At 44.7% G+C, this 24,135-nt stretch overlaps 3 protein-coding genes across 7 annotated transcripts in view; all 3 read left to right on the top strand.

The window, feature by feature from the left end:
* LOC143510995 (ataxin-2-like protein) overlaps positions 1–3,683 on the top strand; it is a 15,650-nt gene extending 11,967 nt beyond the window's left edge. For both annotated transcript variants that reach the window (XM_077000955.1, XM_077000956.1), the window contains exons 19-23: positions 81–198; positions 1,693–1,802; positions 2,327–2,509; positions 2,672–2,846; positions 3,055–3,683. In XM_077000955.1, the coding sequence (XP_076857070.1) occupies positions 81–198; positions 1,693–1,802; positions 2,327–2,509; positions 2,672–2,846; positions 3,055–3,101 (633 nt within the window). In that variant the 3' untranslated portion in view covers positions 3,102–3,683. The remainder of the gene's footprint in view (positions 1–80; positions 199–1,692; positions 1,803–2,326; positions 2,510–2,671; positions 2,847–3,054) is intronic.
* A 5,228-nt stretch (positions 3,684–8,911) lies between these two features.
* On the top strand, positions 8,912–18,851 carry LOC143511005 (ADP-ribosylhydrolase ARH1-like). Of its 2 annotated transcripts, XM_077000971.1 has the most exons (8): positions 8,912–9,064; positions 11,161–11,266; positions 15,914–16,022; positions 16,109–16,207; positions 16,364–16,469; positions 16,833–17,099; positions 17,384–17,598; positions 17,693–18,851. In XM_077000971.1, the coding sequence occupies exons 1-8, from the start codon at positions 9,057–9,059 to the stop codon at positions 17,839–17,841; spliced, it is 1,059 nt and encodes a 352-aa protein (XP_076857086.1). In that variant the 5' UTR covers positions 8,912–9,056; the 3' UTR covers positions 17,842–18,851. The 2 variants fall into 2 exon arrangements, with proteins under 2 accessions (XP_076857086.1, XP_076857087.1); XM_077000972.1 differs by lacking the exon at positions 16,109–16,207.
* A 153-nt stretch (positions 18,852–19,004) lies between these two features.
* LOC143511004 (ADP-ribosylhydrolase ARH1-like) lies at positions 19,005–23,580 on the top strand. Of its 3 annotated transcripts, none has more exons than XM_077000968.1 (9): positions 19,005–20,006; positions 20,436–20,553; positions 20,948–21,062; positions 21,553–21,661; positions 21,748–21,846; positions 21,933–22,038; positions 22,116–22,382; positions 22,621–22,835; positions 23,134–23,580. In XM_077000968.1, the coding sequence occupies exons 2-9, from the start codon at positions 20,546–20,548 to the stop codon at positions 23,280–23,282; spliced, it is 1,068 nt and encodes a 355-aa protein (XP_076857083.1). In that variant the 5' UTR covers positions 19,005–20,006; positions 20,436–20,545; the 3' UTR covers positions 23,283–23,580. The 3 variants fall into 3 exon arrangements, with proteins under 3 accessions (XP_076857083.1, XP_076857085.1, XP_076857082.1); XM_077000970.1 differs by lacking the exon at positions 19,005–20,006 and adding an exon at positions 20,019–20,202; XM_077000967.1 differs by lacking the exons at positions 19,005–20,006; positions 20,436–20,553 and adding an exon at positions 20,573–20,732.
* Positions 23,581–24,135: the final 555 nt, after the last annotated feature.

Here is a 24,135-nt window from a genome sequence, read left to right on the forward strand (position 1 = left end):
AGACCTGTGGCCACTGTGTACTTACTCCATTTAATATATATTTTTTACATCCCTCTCTCTCCTCCCCCATCTCTGCCCAGCCCATGTATCCTGTTCTGTCTGGTGGTGCACGTATGCTGGGTCAGGGGGGCGGCCCAGCTGGCCCGCAGTTTCCTGGACAGCCAGACGGGCCACAGGGCCCACAGCAAGGGTTATACGGTGAGAACACGCACACACACAGGGCCCACAGCAAGGGTTATACGGTGAGAACACACACACACACTTATGGCCCACAGCAAGGGTTATACGGTGAGAACACACACACACAGGGCCCACAGCAAGGGTTATATGGTGAGAACACACACACACACACACACACAGGGCCCACAGCAAGGGTTATATGTGTGTTTTAGGTGCTTATGAAGTTTGAAGTGGTGTTTCAGTGTCTTTAATTTGTTTCCCACGTTCTTTACATGTTGTGTCCTTGGCTTTTGTTGATTTAAACTCACTACAGCCAAAGGCTCCACATATGGGACTCCAGCTGTAACCATGGCAACCTCGTATGTTTGCATTTGATGCTCTCGATAAACAATGTTTTGATATGTCACGATAAAAGGGGCTGTGTCCCAAATCAAAAGTACAGAGTAATGGCAAAATAAACACACAAAGTATCTTTTCTAGAACCCGCACACAGGGCCTCACTTAGTGTTCACGAGTTATTCTGAATGAGTCGAGAGTCATTAGAGACGAGTTTCAAATCAAGTCTGAGGTCTTTTTGGAGGTGACTTAAGTGCGACTTCACTCACTCAAGTGCCCGTCTCTGATTCTCACACACACACACACACACACACACACACACACAGGGCCCACTGCTTCTCCTTCTTCTGGGGTCCCTCTGTCATTCTTGTCCTCACACAAATCAAACCTATTTTGCTAGTAGCGGATTCTGGGTGACACTACAGGTAGCTGTGCTTGTGTTGAGAACACGTCTCACACCTCCAGCCCAGCATTAGACAAACGCTGTCTGAGCGCCTCCCAGAAGGTGGCGTTCAACCTTCACCTGAGAATACATGTGCGCACACATCACAGCTGCAGGGTGTTCTAAGTGTTATAATGTCTAGTACACACTTAGTGTATGTTAATGTGTATGTTAACACGAGTTGCCTACATAATCATTTAAGGAGGTGTGTGTGTGTGCGCGCATAAAACTCACCAAAATAAAATTATATGTATATACAATTTTTTTTTTTTTTTTCTGGTGAGTTTTGTGCATCATTTTGAGCTCTTTTGGGAGGGTGGAGTGAACTGTGAAGGTGGTGTTTTTCTGTGATTGGTCTGAGGGGGTGGGGGTGTGGGTGTGGGTGTAGGCCATTACTCAGATCTGCCAGGTGGTGATGGGAGTCTGGATGTGTCTGTGATGGGTGGGGATGGAATTTTAAAGCTTTTTTAACATGGGGAGAGAGGAAATTCCTCCAGTTCAGCTCTGCATGCCAGATCTGCTGTATTATCATGTACCTTTAGGGGATCTCTACATTCTAAATGAAACATTTCTTTGGGATTTGTGTCGGATCTGAATCATCTGTGTGTAGCAGGAACTTTATTTCTTTGTTGTTTAATTCTAATCTTAGATTTGTTGATTGTTCAAGGGTATTGAAGAGTAATGGAGAAAGATTACAACCTTGGAAACTGAATCTCCCTCCCTCTCTCTTTCAGGTCCCCAATCATTCTCTCATCATTCAGGGTCTGTTCATCCTCCTCAGCCCTCCAGCACACCCACAGGCAGCCAGCCACCCCCTCAGCACACCACCCCCAGCCCTGGACAGGTACACGCACACACACACACCACCCCCAGCCCTGGACAGGTACACGCACACACACACACCACCCCCAGCCCTGGACAGGTACACGCACACACACACACACCACCCCCAGCCCTGGACAGGTACACACACACACACCACCCCCAGCCCTGGACAGGTACACACACACACACACACACACCACCCCCAGCCCTGGACAGGTACACACACACACACACCACCCCCAGCCCTGGACAGGTGTACACACACACACACACAAAAGAAAATCTCTCTGAAGTGTATTTTTGATTATATTAATTTTAGATGTTGATCAAGGCTGTAAACTTTGCCAAAGCAGCACAACATATCTAATGATTTAATCTTTCAGCATAAGATGCAAAAGATTTGGGAAATCATACCAAAAAATAAAATGACATATTATAAATAGCTTTACATGAACAAATTTGTCTCCACCCCTCTCTCTCTCTCTCCATCTCCTCCCCCCTCCCCCCTCTCTCTCTCTCTCTCTCTCTCTCTCTCTCTCTCAGACTCCTCAGTCAGGTCCTCAGCCCCAGTCTCTCTACCACTCAGGGCCTCTGTCGGCCCCGACCCCGCCCACCCTGGCCCCGGGTCACTCCTCCCCCCAGGCGTCCTACGCCCTGCAGGGCTACGGGATGCACCCCTCTCAGGCCATCCAGCACAGCTACGCAGGCCTGAGCCAGATTGCACAGGTACTCCTCCTGGGCCACGAATCGCCCAGTTCCCGCAACTGGGTTTAGAAATAAATAAATGAACTAGGGATAAAGAAACTACATGTACTATAAGAGTGTGTGTGTGTGTGTGTGTGTGTGTGTGTGTGTGTGTGTGTGCGTGTGCGCGCTGGCAAACGCCAGGCTCATGTTCAAGGGCCCATGTCAGCTCCTCATCACTCGGGCAACCACGGCCCTCCACAGGTTGTCATGTTACATGCTCCGCCCCCTGGAGGCCCTGGCTCTGCCCCCCAGCACCCTCAGCATGGCCCTCAGCAGGGGCCCCCCCAACACTTTGCCTATATTGGACATCCCACAGGTAGGAACACACACTCACCCTACACACAGTGCTACCTGTGAGATCTGATTCCTTTACAACAGAGGCCATTTCTATTTTACCTGTTTTCTACCTCTGTTTTATCCATTTATACATTCTTATCTTATCATTCATGTAGTCAGCAGACATAATTGTCTCTCTAATGTGCGTGTGTGTGTGTGTGTGTGTGTGTGTGTGTGTGTCTCTCTAGCTGTACAGGTTCCTCCTCATCCTCCATTCCACCCTGCTGGAAACTGACATCTTCGTCCCTTCTGAACTGAGACACCTGAAACCTGCACGTCCCTTGTGCAACATGGCCAAGGGAGACCGTGCGCACGCACACACACACACACACACACACACACACACGGGGGAGGGAGGGTGTGCAGACCACGGTGCTGTTCCCACCTCCTTTGGCCCTCTTAGTTCACTTCTGCGCCCCCTGCAGTCAGGATATAGGCGGAGAGGCCAAACCCTCCGGCCCTCGCTGCCATCATCTGGATCCACAGGAAAAGGTTTTAACGGACAACCATATGAGAAACTTTGCAGACATTGTTTCTCTTGAACAAACACTTCTGGACTTGAAAAATCAGGTTTACAAGTATCGAGAGCAAAATAACAAAGGCAAAGTGGACTGGTCTGACAAGCAAACGAGGATGCCTTAACAAAGAAAATTTGTGTTTTTTAATTATAATTAAAAAAGCCAGAGTCTCCGCCCCTACCCAGCTCGTACCTGCGTTCCCTGGAGGTCAGCTCTCGCCTGGGACAGTAACAAATGGAAAATTAAAAAAAAATACAAAACCAAAATAAAGACCAAAAAAATTAAAGTTTTAAACTTCATACTGTTTGTGCATTTTTGTTTGCCATTTACCTTAGGCTACATTTTCTGTGTCCCCTAGGGTGACTTGGGACCCAGGGGTAGTTCTGAATAGGTGGGTTTGACCCTTTTGCCCCTCTGATCTCCCATGACCTTTTAAGCTTAGGCAAATGCTGCCATTCCCCAACATTTATTCCTATAGTCGTGTGCAGTATTACACCAGATAAATCAAAACTGGATTACAGTAACTACATTACTTCTACTTTATTTACTCTTATGGGAAATGAAAACCAGTTTAGATTGACTGTATAAAAATACAGGGCCCACACTTAAGAATCAATACAGCTTCCATTACTGAGACTCCAATCTTTATTTCATTAATTATGAAATTAACTGTATGGGCATCTTTTTATTTTTGATATATTTTCCTTATTTTTATCTATTTCTTTTAGCATGGAGGGCTCCAGGGTTGCACATGAATCTGGAGAGATGTTACACCATTCTTCAGACATTATTTTGCCAGCTGTTATTTGGTGGAGGAACTGTGTTGCCACATCATTTAAAACACCCCCGGGGGGGGGGTTCTGTTAGGCAGCGTACTTTGAGTTGGGGATGGTTTTCACATTGTTGTACTTTAGAAACTCATGTACTTTGGCAGAGAGCTTTATCATCAAATCTTCTGAGAACTAGGAGTCATCAGCTCAGCCAGTATTGATGCATCCATAGACATTCATGGAACCATCTACATTTGTGTTTTTGCGCTCGCACAGCCCCGTTTAGCCCTGTACATCACGACTGGGACTTCAGGACTGTGTTTTCACTGTGGCCATGTTTAAGCCGAAAGTGCTCAGCCCCATCTGAGCTGAACAAATGTATCTTGGTCTTCGACCAAAGAATGTGCTCCCAGAATTCACTAGGCTTCTCACTGCGTTCATGTTTCAAGTTGAATCTTGCACTTTTGTGCCAAACGGGTGGGTATCCCGAAACGTTCGTAGCAGTAAGTACTTCGTAACCTCGTATGAAACGTATGAGGTTAAGAAGTACTTAGCGCTATGAAAATTTTGGGAAACCCACCCCAGTGCGAGTTTTATGTCCTTGGACGCCGTCCACAGAGACCGATTGTCCTGCCCACAGTCTGAGCCGCCACTGAATCTCACATTCTCATTGTGAGCTGCTGTCACCCCTCAGGTTTTTCAGAGTTGTACCACACCGCCCAGACACCAGTTTCAGTCAGTGGTACTATGTCTCGTTCTATAGTTCCTGATTACTGCCTTAACTGTTTTGACAGAGTAATTGGTGACACACCTTCAGAATCAGGTTCATAATCACCTTTAGCAATAATTTAACAGCTGGGATGCAGCCCACAGGTGCAAGATTAAGATGTTCTACTGTTCAAGGGTCATTTAATAAACATGTTTATGCATTTAACCTAATTGGAAAACAGGTAGCCTCAGCACAGATTTTCTAATGTTTGTCAGCTGTCACAGGTAGATTAACCATCAACAAAAAACACTCTCCCCATTAACAGTGAAACACTCTCACAATGAACACCCTAACCATCCAAAAATGAAACACCCTAACAACAACGAACACCCTCACTATTAACAATGAAACATAACAGATGATGTCATTTGACTGAACAGGTATGGTAGAACTCAGTCTCTAGCATTTCTATAGTTATGACACCTTCCAATCTAAATTTATGATATGTAGTGAGAGGGAAACTACAGTCATGGCCAAAAGTTTTGAGAATGATACAAATATAAATTTTTACAAAGTTTACTAAAGGCTTCAGTTTTTTTAATGGGAATTTGCATATACTCCAGAATGTTATAAAGAGTGATCAGCTTAACCGCAATTAATTGCAAAGTCAATATTTGCCTAGAAAATGAACTTTATCCCCTAAAACACATTTCATGGAGAAAAATGTTAGCTCCTTAAAAGCACCAGCTAACATCGTTTCAGTGATTGCTCCATTATCACAGGTGTGGGTGCTGATGAGGACAAGACTTGAGATCAATCTGTCATGATTAAGTAAGAATGACACCACTGGACACTTTAAAAGGAGGCTGGTGCTTGGCATCATTGTTTCTCTTCTGTTAACCATGGTTATCTCTAAAGAAACACGTGCAGTCATCATTGCACTGCACAAAAATGGCCTAACAGGGAAGGGTATCGCAGCTAGAAAGATTGCAATCTATCGCATCATCAAGAAGTTCAAGGAGAGAGGTTCCATTGTTGCCAAAAAACTCCAGGGCACCCAAGAAAGACCAGCAAGCGCCAGGACCATCTCTTAAAAGTGTTTCAGCTGTGGGGTCGGGCTACCAGCAGTGCAGAGCTTGCTCAAGAATGGCAGCAGGCAGGTGTGAGAGCATCTGCATGCACTGTGAGGCAGAGACTCTTGGAGCAAGGCCTGGTCTCAAAGAGGGCAGCAAAGAAGCCACTTCTCTCCAGAAAAAACATCAGGCACAGACTGATATTCTGCAAAAGGTACAGGAAGTTGACTGCTGAGGACTGGGGAAAAGTCATTTTCTCTGATGAATCCCCTTTCGGATTGTTTGGGACATCTGGAAAACAGCTTGTTCAGAGAAGACGAGGTGAGCGCTACCACCAGTCTTGTCTCATGCCAACTGTAAAGCATCCTGAAACCATTCATGTGTGGGGTTGCTTCTCACCCAAGGGAATCGGCTCTCTCACTTAACTAAAAACACAGCCATGAATAAAGAATGGTACCAGAATGTCCTCCGAGAGCAACTTCTCCCAACCATCCAAGAGCAGTTTGGTGATCAACAATGCCTTTTCCAGCATGATGGAGCACCTTGCCATAAAGCAAAGGTGATAACTAAATGGCTCAGGGAACAAAACATAGAGATTTTGGGTCCATGGCCTGGAAACTCCCTAGATCTTAATCCCATTGAGAACTTGTGGTCAATCATCAAGAGACGTGTGGACAAACAAAAACCTACACATTCTGACAAAATGCAAGCATTGATGGTGCAAGAATGGACTGCTATCAGTCAGGATTTGGTCCAGAAGTTGATTGAGAGCATGACATGGAGAATTGCAAAGGTCCTGAAGAAGGGTCAACACTGCAAACATTGACTTGCTGCATTAACTCATTCTGTCAATAAAAGCTTTTGTTACTCATAATATGATTGCAATTATATTTCTGTATGTGATAAACATCTGACAAACACACATAAAAACCAGAGGGCAGCAGATCATGTGAAAATATGTAATTCTCTCAACTTTTGGCCATGACTGTACTAAAGAACTAACTTCATTCTTCAGCATTTCTCTCCCTTGAATTATATATGGTGTTGCTGAAAGACCTGACGTGATTGTTAATGTCTTGTAGATCAGTTTTGATCTTGTTGTCAGTGCTGTATTGCATGTGTCGGATGTGTTTGTTTCATGCTGGGTGAGTGTGTGCTCCTAGCAAACAAAGGTCTTAATAGCATAGAAACTTGAGGAACACAGTTGTGGAGGTGAATCCTGATACAAAGTATAATGTCAAGGATATCCAACTCTCTAGGATATTTAACTCTCTATGGTACCTAATGCAGAAGTGGCATATGTGATTCTGGGAGAGCAGTTCAGTCATCAGGACTGTTCAGGACTAAGTTCAGGACTCCTCCAGAGTAGTGCTTGTGTTTCACTGACTCTTTGTCCAGTACATGTACAGACATCACTGTAGAAGGACGTTTTCAACTGTACGTTGACGAACTAGCTGATGTCAACATAACTGATGTTCCAGTTTTGCACATGGACCATCACACAAGTTGACTGATCCATGAGAAAATGTGCAGGTGGACTTGTACCATCACACACTGCAGCTTTATACGTATTGTTCAGTGTGTCGGTGTCCATGCCAGTGTGTCAGTTGGACCATGTCTGGACCTGGAGCTGTAGGTGTGGACCATGTCAGGGTCTGGGGGAGTCTAAGCCTTTCTTGAACATCTGCTAGTGTGCTGGTTACTGGATCCTGTTCAGTTCCAGGTTGCTGTGGTCTTATCTCAGGTTCAATGACCACTGGCCATTGATGTTGTGACGTGTCTCCTTCTCCCTTATACGTTAACAGTATTGTTTAGTCTCCAGCTCTGAATAGAATAGAATGCCTTTTATTGTCACTATACACAGGTACAGTGTTATTGAAGGCATCTCCTTTTCGGTGCAAACGTATGTATGTATGTAAAAGTATAAGATAAAAAATTGTAAGGTGCACAGTTTGGAACTATATATACACATACAAGTTTAGAGTGGTTATGGTTTATAACTGTCCTTAAGTTGGTTTGTCCTTGTCTTGATGGTGGGTCTCTGGTGGGTCTGTCCTTATGCTATGACTCTGCCACTGAGAGTGCACTCGGAATGGTTCATTGGAGAACATCCTGTTTGTTCTCCTGTCTTCTACTCTTGTGTGCTTCTTCAGAGGCCGCCAGAGCTGTAATTCTTTGCTTGGCAGACTCCAAGGCCTCGAGTATGGACATCCTGTTGTACGTCTCCGGTACATCAACCTTCATGCTGTCCCGCAGTCCTGACAGCTGGCTAACATCTCCACACGACGTCCTCATTGTGGCCTCCATTCTCTTCCATGGAGGGAGCTGAACTATGATGCTGATCATCTTGACACCAAGCAATGAACCGTTTTGGCTTTTGTTTAGTTCTCACAAAGCCAAAGTGGAAAAATACAAATGAACTTTCTGCCACACATCAATTAATGGAGCAGATGAGTTATCCGATACACTGCGAGATAAAACCGGAGCGTTTCACATACACAGGGCCCAGTGGGCATTGTAATCATGTAAGTTCTGGACATACTTCAGGAATGAGAACACTGTTCAATTCCTTTAACGCCTTAATGGAATGATCTTGATGTGACAGAAATATTTGAATTCAGCATAAATGTACTATAAGTTCCACCTATTTCAGATTAACCACAGAAGAAGCCATCCCAGCACAGTGGAACCAATAGGCCTTTTCTGGACTAAACATTACTGAAAATAAAAGATTTGCATAAGCTCTTTCCACAAATCCCCTAAGTGATGACTCACTTTGCCATCTCGCCAATGATGACATCTTTCCCATAGCCAATGACATTTAACATTATCCCCAATTATTTATAAATCATTCTATTTTACCACCTGACATCTAAATATATCGGTTTAGTAGTTCATCTCTGGGTGTACAATGATTGATGTCAAAAAGGAAACTCCGACTTCTCCTATATTGTTTACTGTTAGTTACAAATCTTGCACACCACTAGATGTCGCAGAGTTTAAGAGTGCTGCAGAGTCTGAACTCTTCCTGTACAGGCAAACCGTCATCTGTACCTCACTGTAGTTCAAAACACACCAAACACACCCGGCAAAGCGCTGAGACGAGCGAGGGATTTCAACATGTCGTGGTAAGCAAACGCAGTCCAGACAGTTTTTCCGTCCTTATATCATTATATTCAACGTCAAACGCATTGCCAACGTCATTTCCTCGCTAATCTGACACATTCCTCAAATTGTGAATATTTTGGTACGTTTCTTATAGATGTTCACGTACATGCGGTAGTGTGTTTCAGCGTGTATGGACGCCCTCGTCTGGAGTGATTTACGGGACTGTTGTCGGCTTCAAACCCGACCCTCACTCCGCAATAGCTTACTCATACCTGTCAAGTCTCCCGTTTTGGTCGGGAAACTACCGTATTTTACCCCTCTTTCACGTCGTCCTCCCATATTAATATTTTCCCGTAAATTTTCCGTATTGTAATATAATATTTTTTAAAGCATCCGAGTGCCTCTCCAAAATGATTTATGTCGCTAGCCTCGCGAGAATAGCCCTATCCGGACGGGATTAGTTTTTCAGGGGGACGTCTGTGAAAAATATTTCACCCTTGTACTCAGTGATAAAACTCTTGCATCCGGACAGCAATTGAAAAAACAGGAGGACCCGTGAGTTTTTGGCTTTCTCGGTCACATGACATCGCCTTGTCACGTGATAGCATGTTTAATAATGTCACACTGCCAACTCTGATGATTCCTTTTTAACTTTACTACTGTTCAGTTCAGCATTTAAGATCTCCGTTTAAGTTAAGCTATTATGTTAAACCAATACAGAAAACACATTATAAAAATCGCTAATGAATGTAAATAGCTAAATAAATCCGTTAAATAAAATAAAATAAATCCATTTAAAAATCCAGTAAATCCATTTTCGCTCGCCGCTGTCTTTACGTGGATCTCCGTGAAACGCGCGCCCAACGTGTAACTACGGTGCGTGGCAGTGGACATATAGCTGTTTTATTAAACGCGAGGTGATGTCTGCATGTATAAACTCAGACATGTGGATCCGGACGGGACTAAAATTACCAGACGACCACGGAGTACAGCGAAAAACAGTAGGTAATTCCGCCTGTAATTTTCTCTGAGGACGTCTGAGAAAAACACGGACATGCTCGTTCCGGACGGGATTAAAATCACAGAGGACCCCCCGTAAAAGTGAAAATTACCCCAGGACCCCCTGAGAAACTAATCCCGTCCGGATAGGGCTAATGTCAACCTGCAGTAGCCCGTGTCAGTTCTCGCGAGATTAGTGCTGACAGCGGGAACAACAAACCCGAAAAACAAATCAGAGATGGATGAATGTAACGAGAGAGAAGGCGATCCTACCAAAAAAGACTTTGTGTAAATATCTTGAAAAAATCACCAGCGAATTTACTTTCGTTTTTATAAGATTTGTAGCTGCAATTTTAGTGTTGGATTAGCAGGGTTCAGTGGTCCAAAAGGTGATCAATGAGCACTTCCATTCATGGAAATGTAGCATTTTAATCAGTGAAAGTAGGAGAAAAAGAGAATTTGACATCTAGTTTGGCAACTTGGGTTTCTAATGAATAGACCTTAACAATAAATGGGTGGTGAGTGTATATGAATTTAAATGAACAGCAGATCATGAATTATCAGTGTAGGCTAACAGATCTAAGGGAGCTTAAGGAGTGAATAAATTGAAGTCAGGCTCTGGCTGAGAAAATGCCTTTATCGGATGGAGACAGGTAGGGACACACTTCCTCCTTCCTCCCAGCCCTGAGCCACACCATGAAAGCGAGTGGGCGTGGCCCCAAGGAGACCTACCAGTACCAATGGCAGGAAACTATCAAAACAAATCCACACTATCCATAGTAGCTCTGGAAATAATCTGAGCAAGGACTAAATTTGAAACATTGATTGTGTTGCAGAAGAGGCTATAAGGCAGGTAAAATAACTACAGGCAAAGCTCTAATGAATATGGGCTATAAGGTGCTTCCGTCAGATGCAGTTAGTTTTTAGATTGACTGTAATTGAATAGAAACAGAGCCCAGAGTCTGGCTGTTAGCGACACTGAGGTTTGAGTGCAGTCACATTGGAAATGAACCGTGCTCTGTGTAAACACTGAGTGTTTATGAGCACAGGGTGACTGCATCACTGCAGTTGAAGGGCATGAGTGTGGATGGGACTGACGCCTGTGTTCTCACTTCAGCTCCGCCTCCCTCAAGCACTACCAGGCCGGCATGGTGCTTAGCGGCACTGGAGACGCTCTCGGCTACCGCTGGGAATTCGTCTTTTCCGGGAAAGCCATCCACCAGGTAGGGTCTGCACACATGGTTCTGACTAATTAAACAGGGCTGGATTAACAGCAATACAACAGCAAAGCAGTGTGTGATTCTAATGCAGCGTATGATTCTAATGCAGTGTATAATTTTGCTTTGCTTCATTGATGTACTCTTACAAACCCCAATAGATATTCCGTGATGGTTGCTAACGATGGTGACGATAACTGTAGTGGATGTCTGGTGTGGTGTTTAGCAGCAAAGTGCCTTGATGGAGGCACAAGAGGGAGAAGACATGCTGCCTTTATATCTGAATAACTGTTTTATCTGGACAATTAGCTTTCTTAAACCTAATCAATAATATAAAGGTCAACATGTGAAAGCATTCAGAGACGCACATGAATTATTACACTCCAAAGAAGGATGTTGTGATGGAATGCTGAAACTATAGTAACGTGTGATGTCACACCTTTGCTAACAGCAGCAGTGGTCTGGAAGCTCGTTTCTGGTTTTAGCTTCTGGATTTAGCTTCTGGCTCCTGCATGGCGTGCAGATGGCCACACAGATGTTACCACCTTGGACAGCTCATTTCTGAATAGCATTCTGGCAAATCTCAACAACTTTAATAATGAAATCTTAGAGCCAGAGGTGTACTGTTGCCACAAGTGTGGATGCAGCAACACAGGGAGGGATTTAAACCCGTCTGTATAGTGAGGTCTGTTTACTTGGTGAGTATATTGAGCTCCAGCAGTGCACGGAGGGGGAGGGATGTTTGGTCATGATGCACCAGTGAGGGCTCTGTGTGGTCTGGGTGGTCTTAAAGGAAGCTCATACTGGGAAAACCAACTCTACTCACTAAGGCTGGGCGATATGGAGCAAAAATAATATCTCGATATTTTTTAGCTGAATGGCGATATACAATATATATCTCGATATTTTTTCTTCCCAAAAGGTAATAACAAAGAGGCAGTAATAAGTCAAATCTACGTCCCAAATGAGTTGCGCGAAGAAGAGAGGCAGGACAGGGCGGAAGTTGTTAAAAGACAAACTCAAGTAAATTCACTATTCACAGGCTGTGTTCGAAATAGACTACTACATACTGGATACTGCATACTGGACTCAGTATATACTGGATACTGCATACTGGTCCTCGTAGTAGTATACAGTACAGTTTCCAGTATCCGACAAAAGCAAGGCACACTACGGGGTCACGTGAACGTAGCGTTGCATGATGGGATGCAGTACACCACGAAGATAGCTCTGTTTGCGTACTGGAATATTTTGCGGAAGTAGTAGGTCATCCGGGTATGTTTCGCGTACTGGAAATTTTCATTTTGGTCACATACTGCATACGACATACTGATTTGGGGCTCGATCAGTATGCCAGTAGTATGTAGTAGACTATTTCGAACACAGCCACAGTGTTGTGCGTGACAGAGTTCAAAAGAACGCGTTCATTGAACACGCTCATTTTTTCATGAACATTGAACTGAACGAAACACATTTTTTAATAACTTAAACGTGAATTAGTTCACATTATGTGTCATGAACGGTAGACATCACTGTAAATGAACGTTGGAATTTGTTTCCATTGAAAACTGAGTGACATCTGTTTTCTCTTTTGAAACGCAACGAGAGAAAGTTCCTCCCTCCTGTATTCTCGCTGGTGCCGCTTAAATCATGCATCACCAGACAGAAATGGTTTTGACGTTGTGTGCGCAATGCATTGTGGGCAACGTAGTGTCCGCATGAGAATAGTTAACATACTGGCTAGTTAATAACATACTGGCTTCCGCACGACGTTACCCGTGATGAATTGCAGCAGAGCGGGGTAGGCATAGCACGTATAAGAACGTATAGTGATTTCTAGCTTGTAGTTGTCACGTCTGGCTCCGCCCCTTCTAGTCTCGTCGTTTTTATGTTTTCCTTGTTCTTGTTACGCCCCTCTGTTTCAGCTGTTCCGTGTTAGCTCGTCTTAGGGCGTACTCACACTAGGCACGGTTTGCTGGTTCCGTGCTGGGGCCCGGTTATCCCCCCTCCCCACTCCCCCTCTGGCCTGCACTCACACGGTTAACTGATCCGGGCCCGGGCACGGTTGGAGCGCTCACACTAGCCAAACGAACCGTGCTTCGGCAGGCAACCGTGCCCGGGCCCGGATCACAGAGCCTAGTGTGAGTACGCCCTTAGTTTTACAAGTGTGTGTGTGTATTGCCTATGTCCAGACTATACCTTGAGGGATCATTGTCGTTTCTTTAGCTCCTAGTTGGTGTGTATATGTCCAGACTATACCTTGAGGGATCATTGTCGTTTCTTTAGCTCCTAGTTCAGACCTGGGCAAACCACGGCCCGCGGGCCACATCCGGCCCGTTGTGCGTCCCTGTCCGGCCCGCGAGAGGCCAATCATAAATGAAACAAATATCTATGTAGTGCGTGCAATAAAACTGTGACGCTTTTATTTTGAAAGCGCTACGTGTGAGCTGTGCGAGAAACACTGTAGGTGATCAGCGACAAGTTTCGGGAGTGAACGTTGCACCTCGCGCGAACCTCCGCAAACGGCGGAAAATTTACGTGATGAATTTTAATTGTGCATTGTGTTCCAGGTTTGAAAAGTGCTGGAATTTAGGCTAAAGTACTTGAAAATGCTTGAAATTGTAACTGCATTTCGATTCACAACAAATAGCTGACTGAACAGGGGGGTATTCCAGAAACCGGGTAAGTAAACTCAGAGTTAACGAAAACTCAGGGTTTTCCGTTCCAGAAACCGAGCTTAGAGAGAACCTGAGTCAGCTGGGAAATATTGAAATGGACCTTGAAAGTGCCGTAGAAGTGCTTTAAAGCTAGGTTTAAGCCAGGTTTATACTTGACGCGGCGTGAGGGTGCGCGCGGCGAAAATTATGTAATCGCGGTGGCGGAGGTCCTCACGCGCTGTTGATTCGCAAGGTCGTGCACCTCTCGAATTTTGTAACTTCGCACGCGGCAGGGTTCATACACCTTTACAAGGTGGAATTAACGTCACTTTCAATGTCCATTTCAATATTTCCCAGCACGTTAAACTTAATTAAGTTAAATATTTATACATATATTCGAAATGATCCGAAATAATTCGCTTTTTTTATCACATTATTTAATTGTTGTTTATTTTCAAAACGCCCAATCTTAACGTCTTCACGTTCTCTCATGTTTCGTCCTGGAATTACAAGAAGCTCGTATTTGTTAACGTAATACAAAAAAACTGTTCATTCAGATGGCTATTTGTTGTGAAACGAAGTAGTTACAATTTCAAACATTTTCAAGTATTTAGCCTAAATTCCAGCACTTTTCAAATCTGAAACAAAAAGCAACATTAAAATTGGTCAGGTAAATGTTCCTTCCCCTGTTTTTGAGGGGTGTTTCTTTATACCAACACACATCGTTTCGGAGAATACTCGCGGAAGTTTGCGTGAGGTGGGCGGAGCCACTGTGATGACGTCATTATTGTTTGTGTGGCCCTCTGACACAATTCAGGTTTCTCATGTGGCCCCTTGTAAAAATTAATTGCCCACCCCTGTCCTAGTTGGTGTGTATGTATCCAGACTATACCTTCAGGGATCATTGTCGTTTCTTTAGCTCCTAGTTGGTGTGTATATATAGCCTATGTCCAGACTATACCTTCAGGGATCATTGTCGTTTCTTTATCTCCTAGTTGGTGCGTATGTCTAGACTATACCTCCAGGGATCATTGTCGTTTCTTTATTTCCTAGTTGGTGTGTATATATAGCCTATGTCCAGACTATACCTTCGGGGATCATTGTCGTTTCTTTATTTCCTAGTTGGATGTGCACGGTATTCACGCCTTATCTGTGATTAGTGGTTTTGATTAGCTTCGTGTTTGTGTATGGTTAAAGTCTCTGTTCCATTTTCAGGTTCGTAGTGTTTTAGGTTTTCAGTTCATGTTTGGTCTCCGTGTTCTCTAACGTGATATCGTGCCTGGCAATACATGTATGTTCTGTTAGACTTCATGTTCATGTATGGCCGTTACTTGCTTCCCGTGTGTTTGTTCATGTCAGTGTATGTAACAATTAGTTGTACTCTTGTGTTTGGTCTAGTTTTGTGCCCTTGTCATTTCCGCTGCCTTTTAGTGTATTAAGCGTTAGTTCTCTATTCATCATGCCACGTCATTCGCGGTCCACTCGCGTGTCGTGATGTGAAATAAAATCTAATGAGATTGTACTATCTACTTCGCATTTGTGTCCGCCCCTTGATTGCGCAACAGCCAAATCGTGAAAAAAGTATTTGAATATCTCACGAAAAAAAGTAAAATGAACTGAACTTTGAACGTGAACTGTTCATGAAATACTTCCACACTACTGATGTAGCTCCTCGTTTAGGAACTAAATCATTCACAGTGTGAGCACTGCTGCTCTCTCCACTGTTGGCCATGTTTATTTTGCGCGCTGCACGCACAACCTGCGTCCTTGCGTCATAATGTCGCGATATAGCGAAATCCTATCGAATAAAGAAATGTACCGGTATTTTTGTGAACGATATTATATCGCCCACCCCTACTACTCACTCTCCAGTGAGCGACATGACAATCCATATTCGGTTTCATGTCAGCTGTCCCACTTCTAATATATAAAAAATAGATTTTTATGATTTATGTTCCCTGTTCTGTCTCTCAACCTTCTTGGTTTCTTTTGGTAGGATGTTCAGAAGCTGGGAGGTGTAAAGAACATCAGTGTTAAACTGCCCGACTGGCCGGTCAGTGACGACACGGTCCTTCACCTGGCCACGGCCGAAGCCTTAGCAACAGGTCTGTCCACCGAACCACCTAGAGATGATCCCTCAGCTCACCATGTGTGAGAAGAGTACCAATAACTCCTCACTGCTGTCTTCCAGGAAAGGAAGGGGAGGAGCTCTTGCAGGAAGTGGCTTTCTGTTATGTAAAAGGGATGAAGGACATGAAGGGGAGGGCAGCAGGAATAACTACCAAGAATTGTACAAATCACAAATTATTTCAATGCAGTTTAAAAAACTGTTGCAGATGAGTTTGTTACTGTTTCTATACTAAATTTGGTGTGTGTGTGTGTGTGTGTGTGTGTGTGTGTGTGTGTGTGTGTGTGTGTGTGTGTGTGTGTGTGTGTGTGTGTGTAGCTGTGGCTCGGTTACGGCCGAGCAGGATTGGGGGCTACAGGATCCCGTATAACGAGAGGAGTGGGGGCTGTGGAGCTGCCATGAGGGCCATGTGTATCGGCCTGAGGTGAGGCCACGTGTTCACGTTACCATACAACACGAGGTGAGGTCACGTGTTCACGTTACCATACAACACGAGGTGAGGCCACGTGTTCACGTTACCATACAACACGAGGTGAGGCCACGTGTTCACGTTACCATACAACACGAGGTGAGGCCACGTGTTCACGTTACCATACAACACGAAGTGAGCCCACGTGTTCACGTTACCATACAACACGAGGTGAGGCCACGTGTTCACGTTACCATACAACACGAGGTGAGGCCACGTGTTCACGTTACCATACAACACGAGGTGAGGCCACGTGTTCACGTTACCATACAACACGAGGTGAGGCCACGTGTGCTTGACCCCTCCTGATTGTGCCAGATATCCTGGGCCGGAGCAGCTGTCCTCGTTGGTTGCCGTTGCTGTGGAGACTGGAAGAATGACTCACCCTCATCCAACTGGATTCCTCGGGGCTGTGGCTTCAGCGCTGTTTGCAGCCTATGCCATCCAGCGACGTCCAATCACAACCTGGGGACTGGGCTTAGTGAAAGAAGCCTGTCCAATAGCGAAGGAGTTTGTGAAGTCTGCGGGATACGCTGTCAGTGAGACAGAGAGAGACTGGGGATACTTCACTGAGAAATGGGAATGGTAAGGTGCAGGACATCTAAAGGACCTAATGGAAGACAACTCATAGAATGAGTATAAATATAAAAAATTATTATAAAAAATATTTATTAATAAATATTATAAACAAGTATTTCTTTATTAAGTATAATTATAAATTATACATTTCTTGTTTATAATTATGGTGAGAGGTCTGCATGAGAGAATTTAGATTTTCAAATAATAAAATTTTATATAAAATTATCAAATTTGTTGTATAAAAAAAGTACCAAACTACCTTTGTTCCACTTCTGTTTTTTTTTCTTCAGGTATCTCGAACTCAGAGGCTTGTCATCGGGGACGGGGCCTGTGGAGTGGCCTGACCAATACGGGCCTGCTCAACGTGATGCAGCCTATAAGAGCTTCAGCTGGTCAGGATGGGGTGGAAGTAGTGGTCATGATGCACCAATGATAGCTCTGGATGCCCTTCTGGGGGCGGGCTCAAGCTGGGAGGAGCTTATGAATAGAGCAGCATTCCATGGAGGTTAGCACGTCTTGCCCGTGTGTGTTTTGAGTGAAGGTGTGAGGTAGCTGTTCCTGAGGGTGTTTGGTGATGGTGGTTGTCTCTCCGTCTGTAGGAGACTCCGACAGCACCGCGGTGATCGCCTGCTGCTGCTGGGGCCTGCTGTACGGAACAGAAGGAGTTCCGGAATGTAACTATAGCAACCTGGAGTACAGGGACCGGCTGGAGAAGAGCGCGGAGAAACTGTACGAGCTGTCACACTGAAACGGAGGAGGAGTTATTTCCCCCTGGTCCCCAAATTCTTTAACCTTCCACGGGTCCCCAAATCCTTTTTCTTCATGTGAGAAGGTCTGAAGTTTGGGCGGTTCTATGTTATAGCGATGCGAAGACTCTGATCCTGCTGTGAACCAGAGTGCCTGTTTCTGGGCTTTTGAGAACATTCACTGATGTAAACAATGATTCGCAGATAAGAGTGAGGGGAATCTTGTCAGCACTACAGTCTCTTTAAAGATAACTGAAGTGAGGAGCCTTATCACGGGTTACTCATTGACCAAATTAATGTTTGAGTAGATATAGGAGAAACCCGTGTGCTTTATTTTTAAGGAACAGCAGCTGCCCTCTGAAATATGCCACTGTAATAACACAGTGTGGCGTGATTCCACACGCCTCGGCAGAGCCTGCCATTTTAATTTAGTTCAATGTTTACAAATTATGCAATTATGCAATGCATGGTTTAGTTCATGTGTTTAGTTAAAACACATACATAAATTATGTATTATTTATTATTATTAAAATATATTAGTAGTTTTTTTACTTTCTGGTGGCTTGGTGGTTAGCATTGTTGCCTGTCGGAGGTTTAGGTTCGTGTCCCTGTCTGGGTGGAGTTTCCATGTTCTCCCAGGGTCTGCGTGGCTTTACTTCAGGGTGTCTACTTTCCACCCACAGTCCACAGCTCAAAATTGGCTGCTTTAATAATTGTCTGGGTATGTGTGAATGCCTGCATGCCCAGTGATGGGTAGTGCTGTGTCCTGGGTGTTGTCCTGTCTCCCCTCCCTGTGCCTGTTGTCCTCCAGGGGGCGCCATTTTCTGGTCGAAAAGACACTAACGCTTCTCAACAGTGTGACAGGATATCGTGCCGTGTCTTGATTTTAAAGTTTCCTTGAATACTGAGAACGTACCTATTTAAGAAAAACTTCATATCATAATAATATGACCTTGAAAAAGCTATGCACTTAAAATAGTGTTACTTGCAATAAATATGCCTTTCTCCCCTTCTTCTGTGTTGACACTGTTGGATGTGGGACGTAGCCAATCATCGTGAAGCAATCAAGCGATGCATCAACAATCCAGAAGAGAAGCGGCGACGAGAAGCGGCGACGAGAAGCCAATGGAAACGGTTACCAAGCACTGTGCCCGTCATGTGCATGTCTGGTCCAGCCAGACCCAAGTGACCTGGTTGGCTGGGGGTGATGGTGAAGAGACTAGCATGGCTGAGCCCGGCACAGGAGAGGCCACACTACCACTAAATTATGCAGTGAGGGACCTCCATGAGTAGATAGAATAGAATAGAATAGCTTTATTGTCACTGAATAAACATTTTTGTGAGACAGTGAAGTGCAGTTTAGCTCCACAAAGCAACAATTGGGGGGAAAAGAAACTACATGTGCAGACAGAGTATATTTCAAAATTTACAAAAGGAATATTTACAATATAAGAAAAATATTATTATATATACACATATGGGCTACAGGATAAAGTGACCTGTGCAATGGGGGCAGTTCATCGAGATGGATGATAAGGTGTGTGTGTGGTAGTGAGGTGCCAGTGATTTTTCATGCCACGTGTCCCCCAAGTGAGTGGCGACGGGGTGACTGGTGTGTTGGAAGTGAGGTCAGCGTACCATGCAATGATGTGAACGAGTGCAGGAAGCATCATACCAGTGAGGGATGTGCAGCTACTGAGAGGAACCACCCTGAGCTTCACTCTGAGATGTTCAGCAGGGAAGATCAGCGTCCATCACACACTTCAGGTTGGGTGAAGCACAGATGGAAATCAGGGAGTTGCCGTCACGGACACAGGCTCGCCGGGGTCCCTCACAACACGAATTGCACACTTGATGACTGACGTCCAACTCCAGTCCATCAGCAGAAAGCAGCTTCTGTGTGGATGAGTTGTGGCTCACATCTAAACAGAACGCATGCACACACAGCTTGGACCTTCTCACGGTGTTCAGGGCTGGGTTCAGCCTCAAAAACAAAGATGTTGAGCTTGAAGCGGAGACCCATGCAGCTGTCACAAGCAGCAGTAGAGCAGACTTGGAGAGTCATCCACGGCTGAGACGTCTCACGTGGCATCAGAGCCGTGTGTCTCCTAGTGCCCAGAGCAGTGCACACACCGCAATGTGATTGGTAGAGGCCTTTGTTCTTCAGGTAATGTGTTTGGGGTGCATGGCTGACCCTTGCCAGGATGGGTGGTTATATAGGCTCTGTGGAGCACTGTTACGTACTATGAAAAACAATTAGCTATTGTGGTTTAAAACTCTAGTGGATTTACCGTCTATTTTTTTTGTCTGGAAAACGTAACTTCCTTAAATTCCATAGTTTTATGTATTTTATTTTTTGCCAGGTAGGTCTGGAACAGACGTTGTCGTTTGCTGTTGCTAGTGTCCTCGCTGCTGGCACGCGCGTGGTGTCCCAGCAGTTGTGCGAATCCAAAAACGGAACCGCCGTATATTTGGACAGCGGACAAACGCAGCGAAACGAGCTTTTGTAATCCCAGCAAATTAAAGGCTGTGTGTGTAGAACCAGCGCTTCATATCGGACATTTGGCTAATAATTACACGTGAACTTATTTTAAAGGAACATCGAAAACAGTAGCGGGAAGTGGTGCCAGAAAGTTTGGGTCCGCGGCAGTTGCACGAGTCCTTTCCCCGACTAGAAAGTCATTAAAGTCGGTGAGAGATCTCAGCATGGACCGGTGAGTAATGCGGTGTCGGACTCCCCGCTACACGTCGACGCTGACTCAACAGCCCGACACTCTAACGTTGTTTGCACGTATTCGCTATTGCGATAACAGAAAGAAAACGCCTTCTGGTGTTCCCGCAGCCTGTTTAATATAATAAGGCCTCAGATGACGCCGAGATCGTTCCAGTCAACGTGAGAACGACATCTTACTGGAACTTGTGATATTAAATATAGTTGTAGTGGAGGGGAAGTTGCTCTCAGGGATTTAGTCCTATATTTGTTAAAATCTTAATAACCATATAGGCCCACCTTACTTTAATACTGTAATTTGATCTCCTGCACTGGCTTAGACTTGGCCAGAAGTATAGCAACCCCTGACCATTAACGCATGTGGTTTCTTGGTCCAGTCCTGCTGCAGTGGGTCACTACCGGGCCGGAATGCTACTGAGCGGGGTCGGAGACGCTCTTGGCTACAGGAACCAGCTGTGGGAATACAATGAGTCCGGTCCGACCATCCACCAGGTAAAGAATATTACAGACGTTCTCGCACCAGTACCGAAGTCTGAAGAAAAGTCTGATAAGGGTTATTACAGCACTAATAAGGGTCAGAGTCAGTGTGGACAGCACGTCCCTGTCAATGCTACAAGCAAATATTGCAATTAGTATTTTCCGAATCGATATAAACGGTGTGAATCCCCGGCGAAGGAGATGCGGATCCAATGATGACGTTTATCTGGAATGACCCAGAATATAAAAAATGCGTTTTCATTTTAGAAAGCCAGGTAATGCCTGTTAACTCAGGCTGTGGAGATGTGCTTTCCTGTCATTTCTTTAGCTCTGTCATGTGCGAAGTAGTTTTATGCTTTATGACCGTGATATTATGTCCCGGGCAACATGTTGATCCTCAGAGAGTGGAAGTAAATCAATTTATGCATTGTTACCAACTACACTGTTCCAATGTGCATGTTTCTTGTAACAGACCTTTTTGGTGTGGCTGATTGTGATGTTTCAGGAGCTCCAGGAGCTGGGAGGTGTAAAGAACATCAGTGTTAAACTGCCTGACTGGCCGGTCAGTGACGACACGGTCCTTCACCTGGCCACGGCCGAAGCCTTAGCAACAGGTCTGTCCACCGAACCACCTAGAGATGATCCCTCAGCTCACCATGTGTGAGAAGAGTACCAATAACTCCTCACTGCTGTCTTCCAGGAAAGGAAGGGGAGGAGCTCCTGCAGGAAGTGGCTTCCCATTATGTGGAAGGGATGAAGGACATGGAGGGGAGGAAACCGGGACCCTCCAGCATTCTAGGTGTGTTTTACACATCTTGTTATACTAGAAGAAATGAGCAGTTATATATTCTGTTTCAGTCATTAAGTCAATTTCAATCTCTCTAGGTGTGTCTCAGTTAAAGCCAGGAACTGAAGGGGGATACCGGATTGCATATAACCCTGAAGGCACGGGCTGTGGTGCAGCCATGAGGTCCATGTGCATTGGTTTGAGGTGAGGGCAAGATTGTGCTGTAGTGTCGGGTTGGTATGAAGTTCGTTTGTGAAATTATTCTTTTTTTTTGTGGCCAGGTATCCTGGGCCGGAGCAGCTGTCCTCGTTGGTTGCCGTTGCTGTGGAGACTGGAAGAATGACTCACCCTCATCCAACTGGATTCCTCGGGGCTGTGGCTTCAGCGCTGTTTACAGCCTATGCCATCCAGCGACGTCCAATCACAACTTGGGGGTTGGGCTTAGTGAAAGAAGCCTGTCCAATAGCGAAGGAGTTTGTGAAGTCTGCGGGATACGCTGTCAGTGAGACAGAGAGAGACTGGGGATACTTCACTGACAAATGGGAATGGTGAGGTGCAGGACATCTAAAGGACCTAATGGAAGACCACAACTCATAGAATGAGTATAATTATAAAAAAAATATTATAAAAATTATTTAATAAATAAATTACTATAATAAATTATAATTAAAAGTATCATTAAAAAATTAAAAGTATAATAAGTATAATTATAAACAAGTATTTCTTCTCAGTAAATGTGTCAAAAAGTCCATTTTTGTTTGTTTGTTTCTTATTTACTTCTTGCAGGTATTTGAAACTGAGAGGCTTGTCATCAGGGACGGGGCCTGTGGTCTGGCCTGACCAATATGGGCCGGCTGAACGTGATGAGGTTTATAAAAGCTTCAGTCTCTCTGGATGGGCAGGACGCAGTGGTCATGATGCACCAATGATAGCTCTGGATTCCCTTCTGGGGGCGGGCTCAAACTGGGAGGAGCTTATGAGTAGAGCAGGATTTCATGGAGGTCAGTAACCACATAACCAGTCAAAGTACGTATTGATTTCTAAGTGCACAAAAATGTATAATGGCTAATCTCACATCAGTCATCAGCCAGTTCATTAGAAAGAAATTTTTAGTTGTTTGGCTAACAATGTTTCCACACGGTGTGTTAACCGTCCTCTAGCCCTCAATGAAGGTCAGTTCCTGACCGTTTCTGATACACCAGCTCAGCACCCAGCACCATGCTGGTGGCCAGTGAGTGAAGGTGTGAGGTAGGTGTTCCTGAGGGTGTTTGGTGATGGTGGTTGTCTCTCCGTCTGTAGGAGACTCCGACAGCACCGCGGTGATCGCCTGCTGCTGCTGGGGCCTGCTGTACGGAACAGAAGGAGTTCCGGAATGTAACTATAGCAACCTGGAGTACAGGGACCGGCTGGAGAAGAGCGCGGAGAAACTGTACGAGCTGTCACACTGAAACAGGAAGAGAACAGGCAGCCCTTATCGCCATGGACACACTTGGGTCTTAGCAGCAGAGAGACTCTTCATGGCTTAGCCAGGGAAACTGTACATGTAGAAAAATACACAGTAGGGCACTGAAGTGGTAAATCTGTCTAAACAGCAGTCTCTAATCTTCACATGCTAATGAAGCCAATCTGGGGAAATCAGTTACCATACTGTAATCTGACTTTAAAATATAAATGACCCTATTAATGTCAGTGTTTCCTGTAAATATTTAAATTTGTTTGATAAATAATAAAATTCTTATGTTGTCATATCCCTCGTTGTAATTCTCAGACTCTTCAGACAGCACATACTGTCACACTGGAATATAGTGGAATACAGTGGCTTCAGAAGAACCCAGACCTCTTGTTGCACACTTTGTGCTGTAGATTTGGTCATTTTTATCAATTGATCAACACTTAAACGATGAAGTGAAAACACTTCAAGTGAAAAGACTTTTGAAAATTCTTTAAAAAAAAAAAAGAACAAAAACCTGAACTTATTCATACAGCATTCAGGCCTTTTGCTGAGGCCAGATGGTCAGTAGAATCCTGCTCACTTTAATCATCCCTGAGACATAAATCAGTAGAAGTGCACCGTGTGCACTCTGATTTGGACATAGAAAGCACATGTGGGTCTTTAAGGGTCTATCGGGGTCCACATCAGGACAGAAACCAAACCACAAAGTCACAAGAGCTGCATTGATCTAAGTGTTCAATCTGGCAAGACAAAGCTCATGGCAGAGATAGGAACTGACATCTAAGGCTGAGTGTTCCTGGGACTCCAATAGTCCCAATAATTTTTAAACCCTAACCCTGTGCACAGAT

Source organism: Brachyhypopomus gauderio, chromosome 3 (genome assembly GCF_052324685.1).
Source record: "Brachyhypopomus gauderio isolate BG-103 chromosome 3, BGAUD_0.2, whole genome shotgun sequence".
NCBI lineage: Eukaryota > Metazoa > Chordata > Actinopteri > Gymnotiformes > Hypopomidae > Brachyhypopomus > Brachyhypopomus gauderio.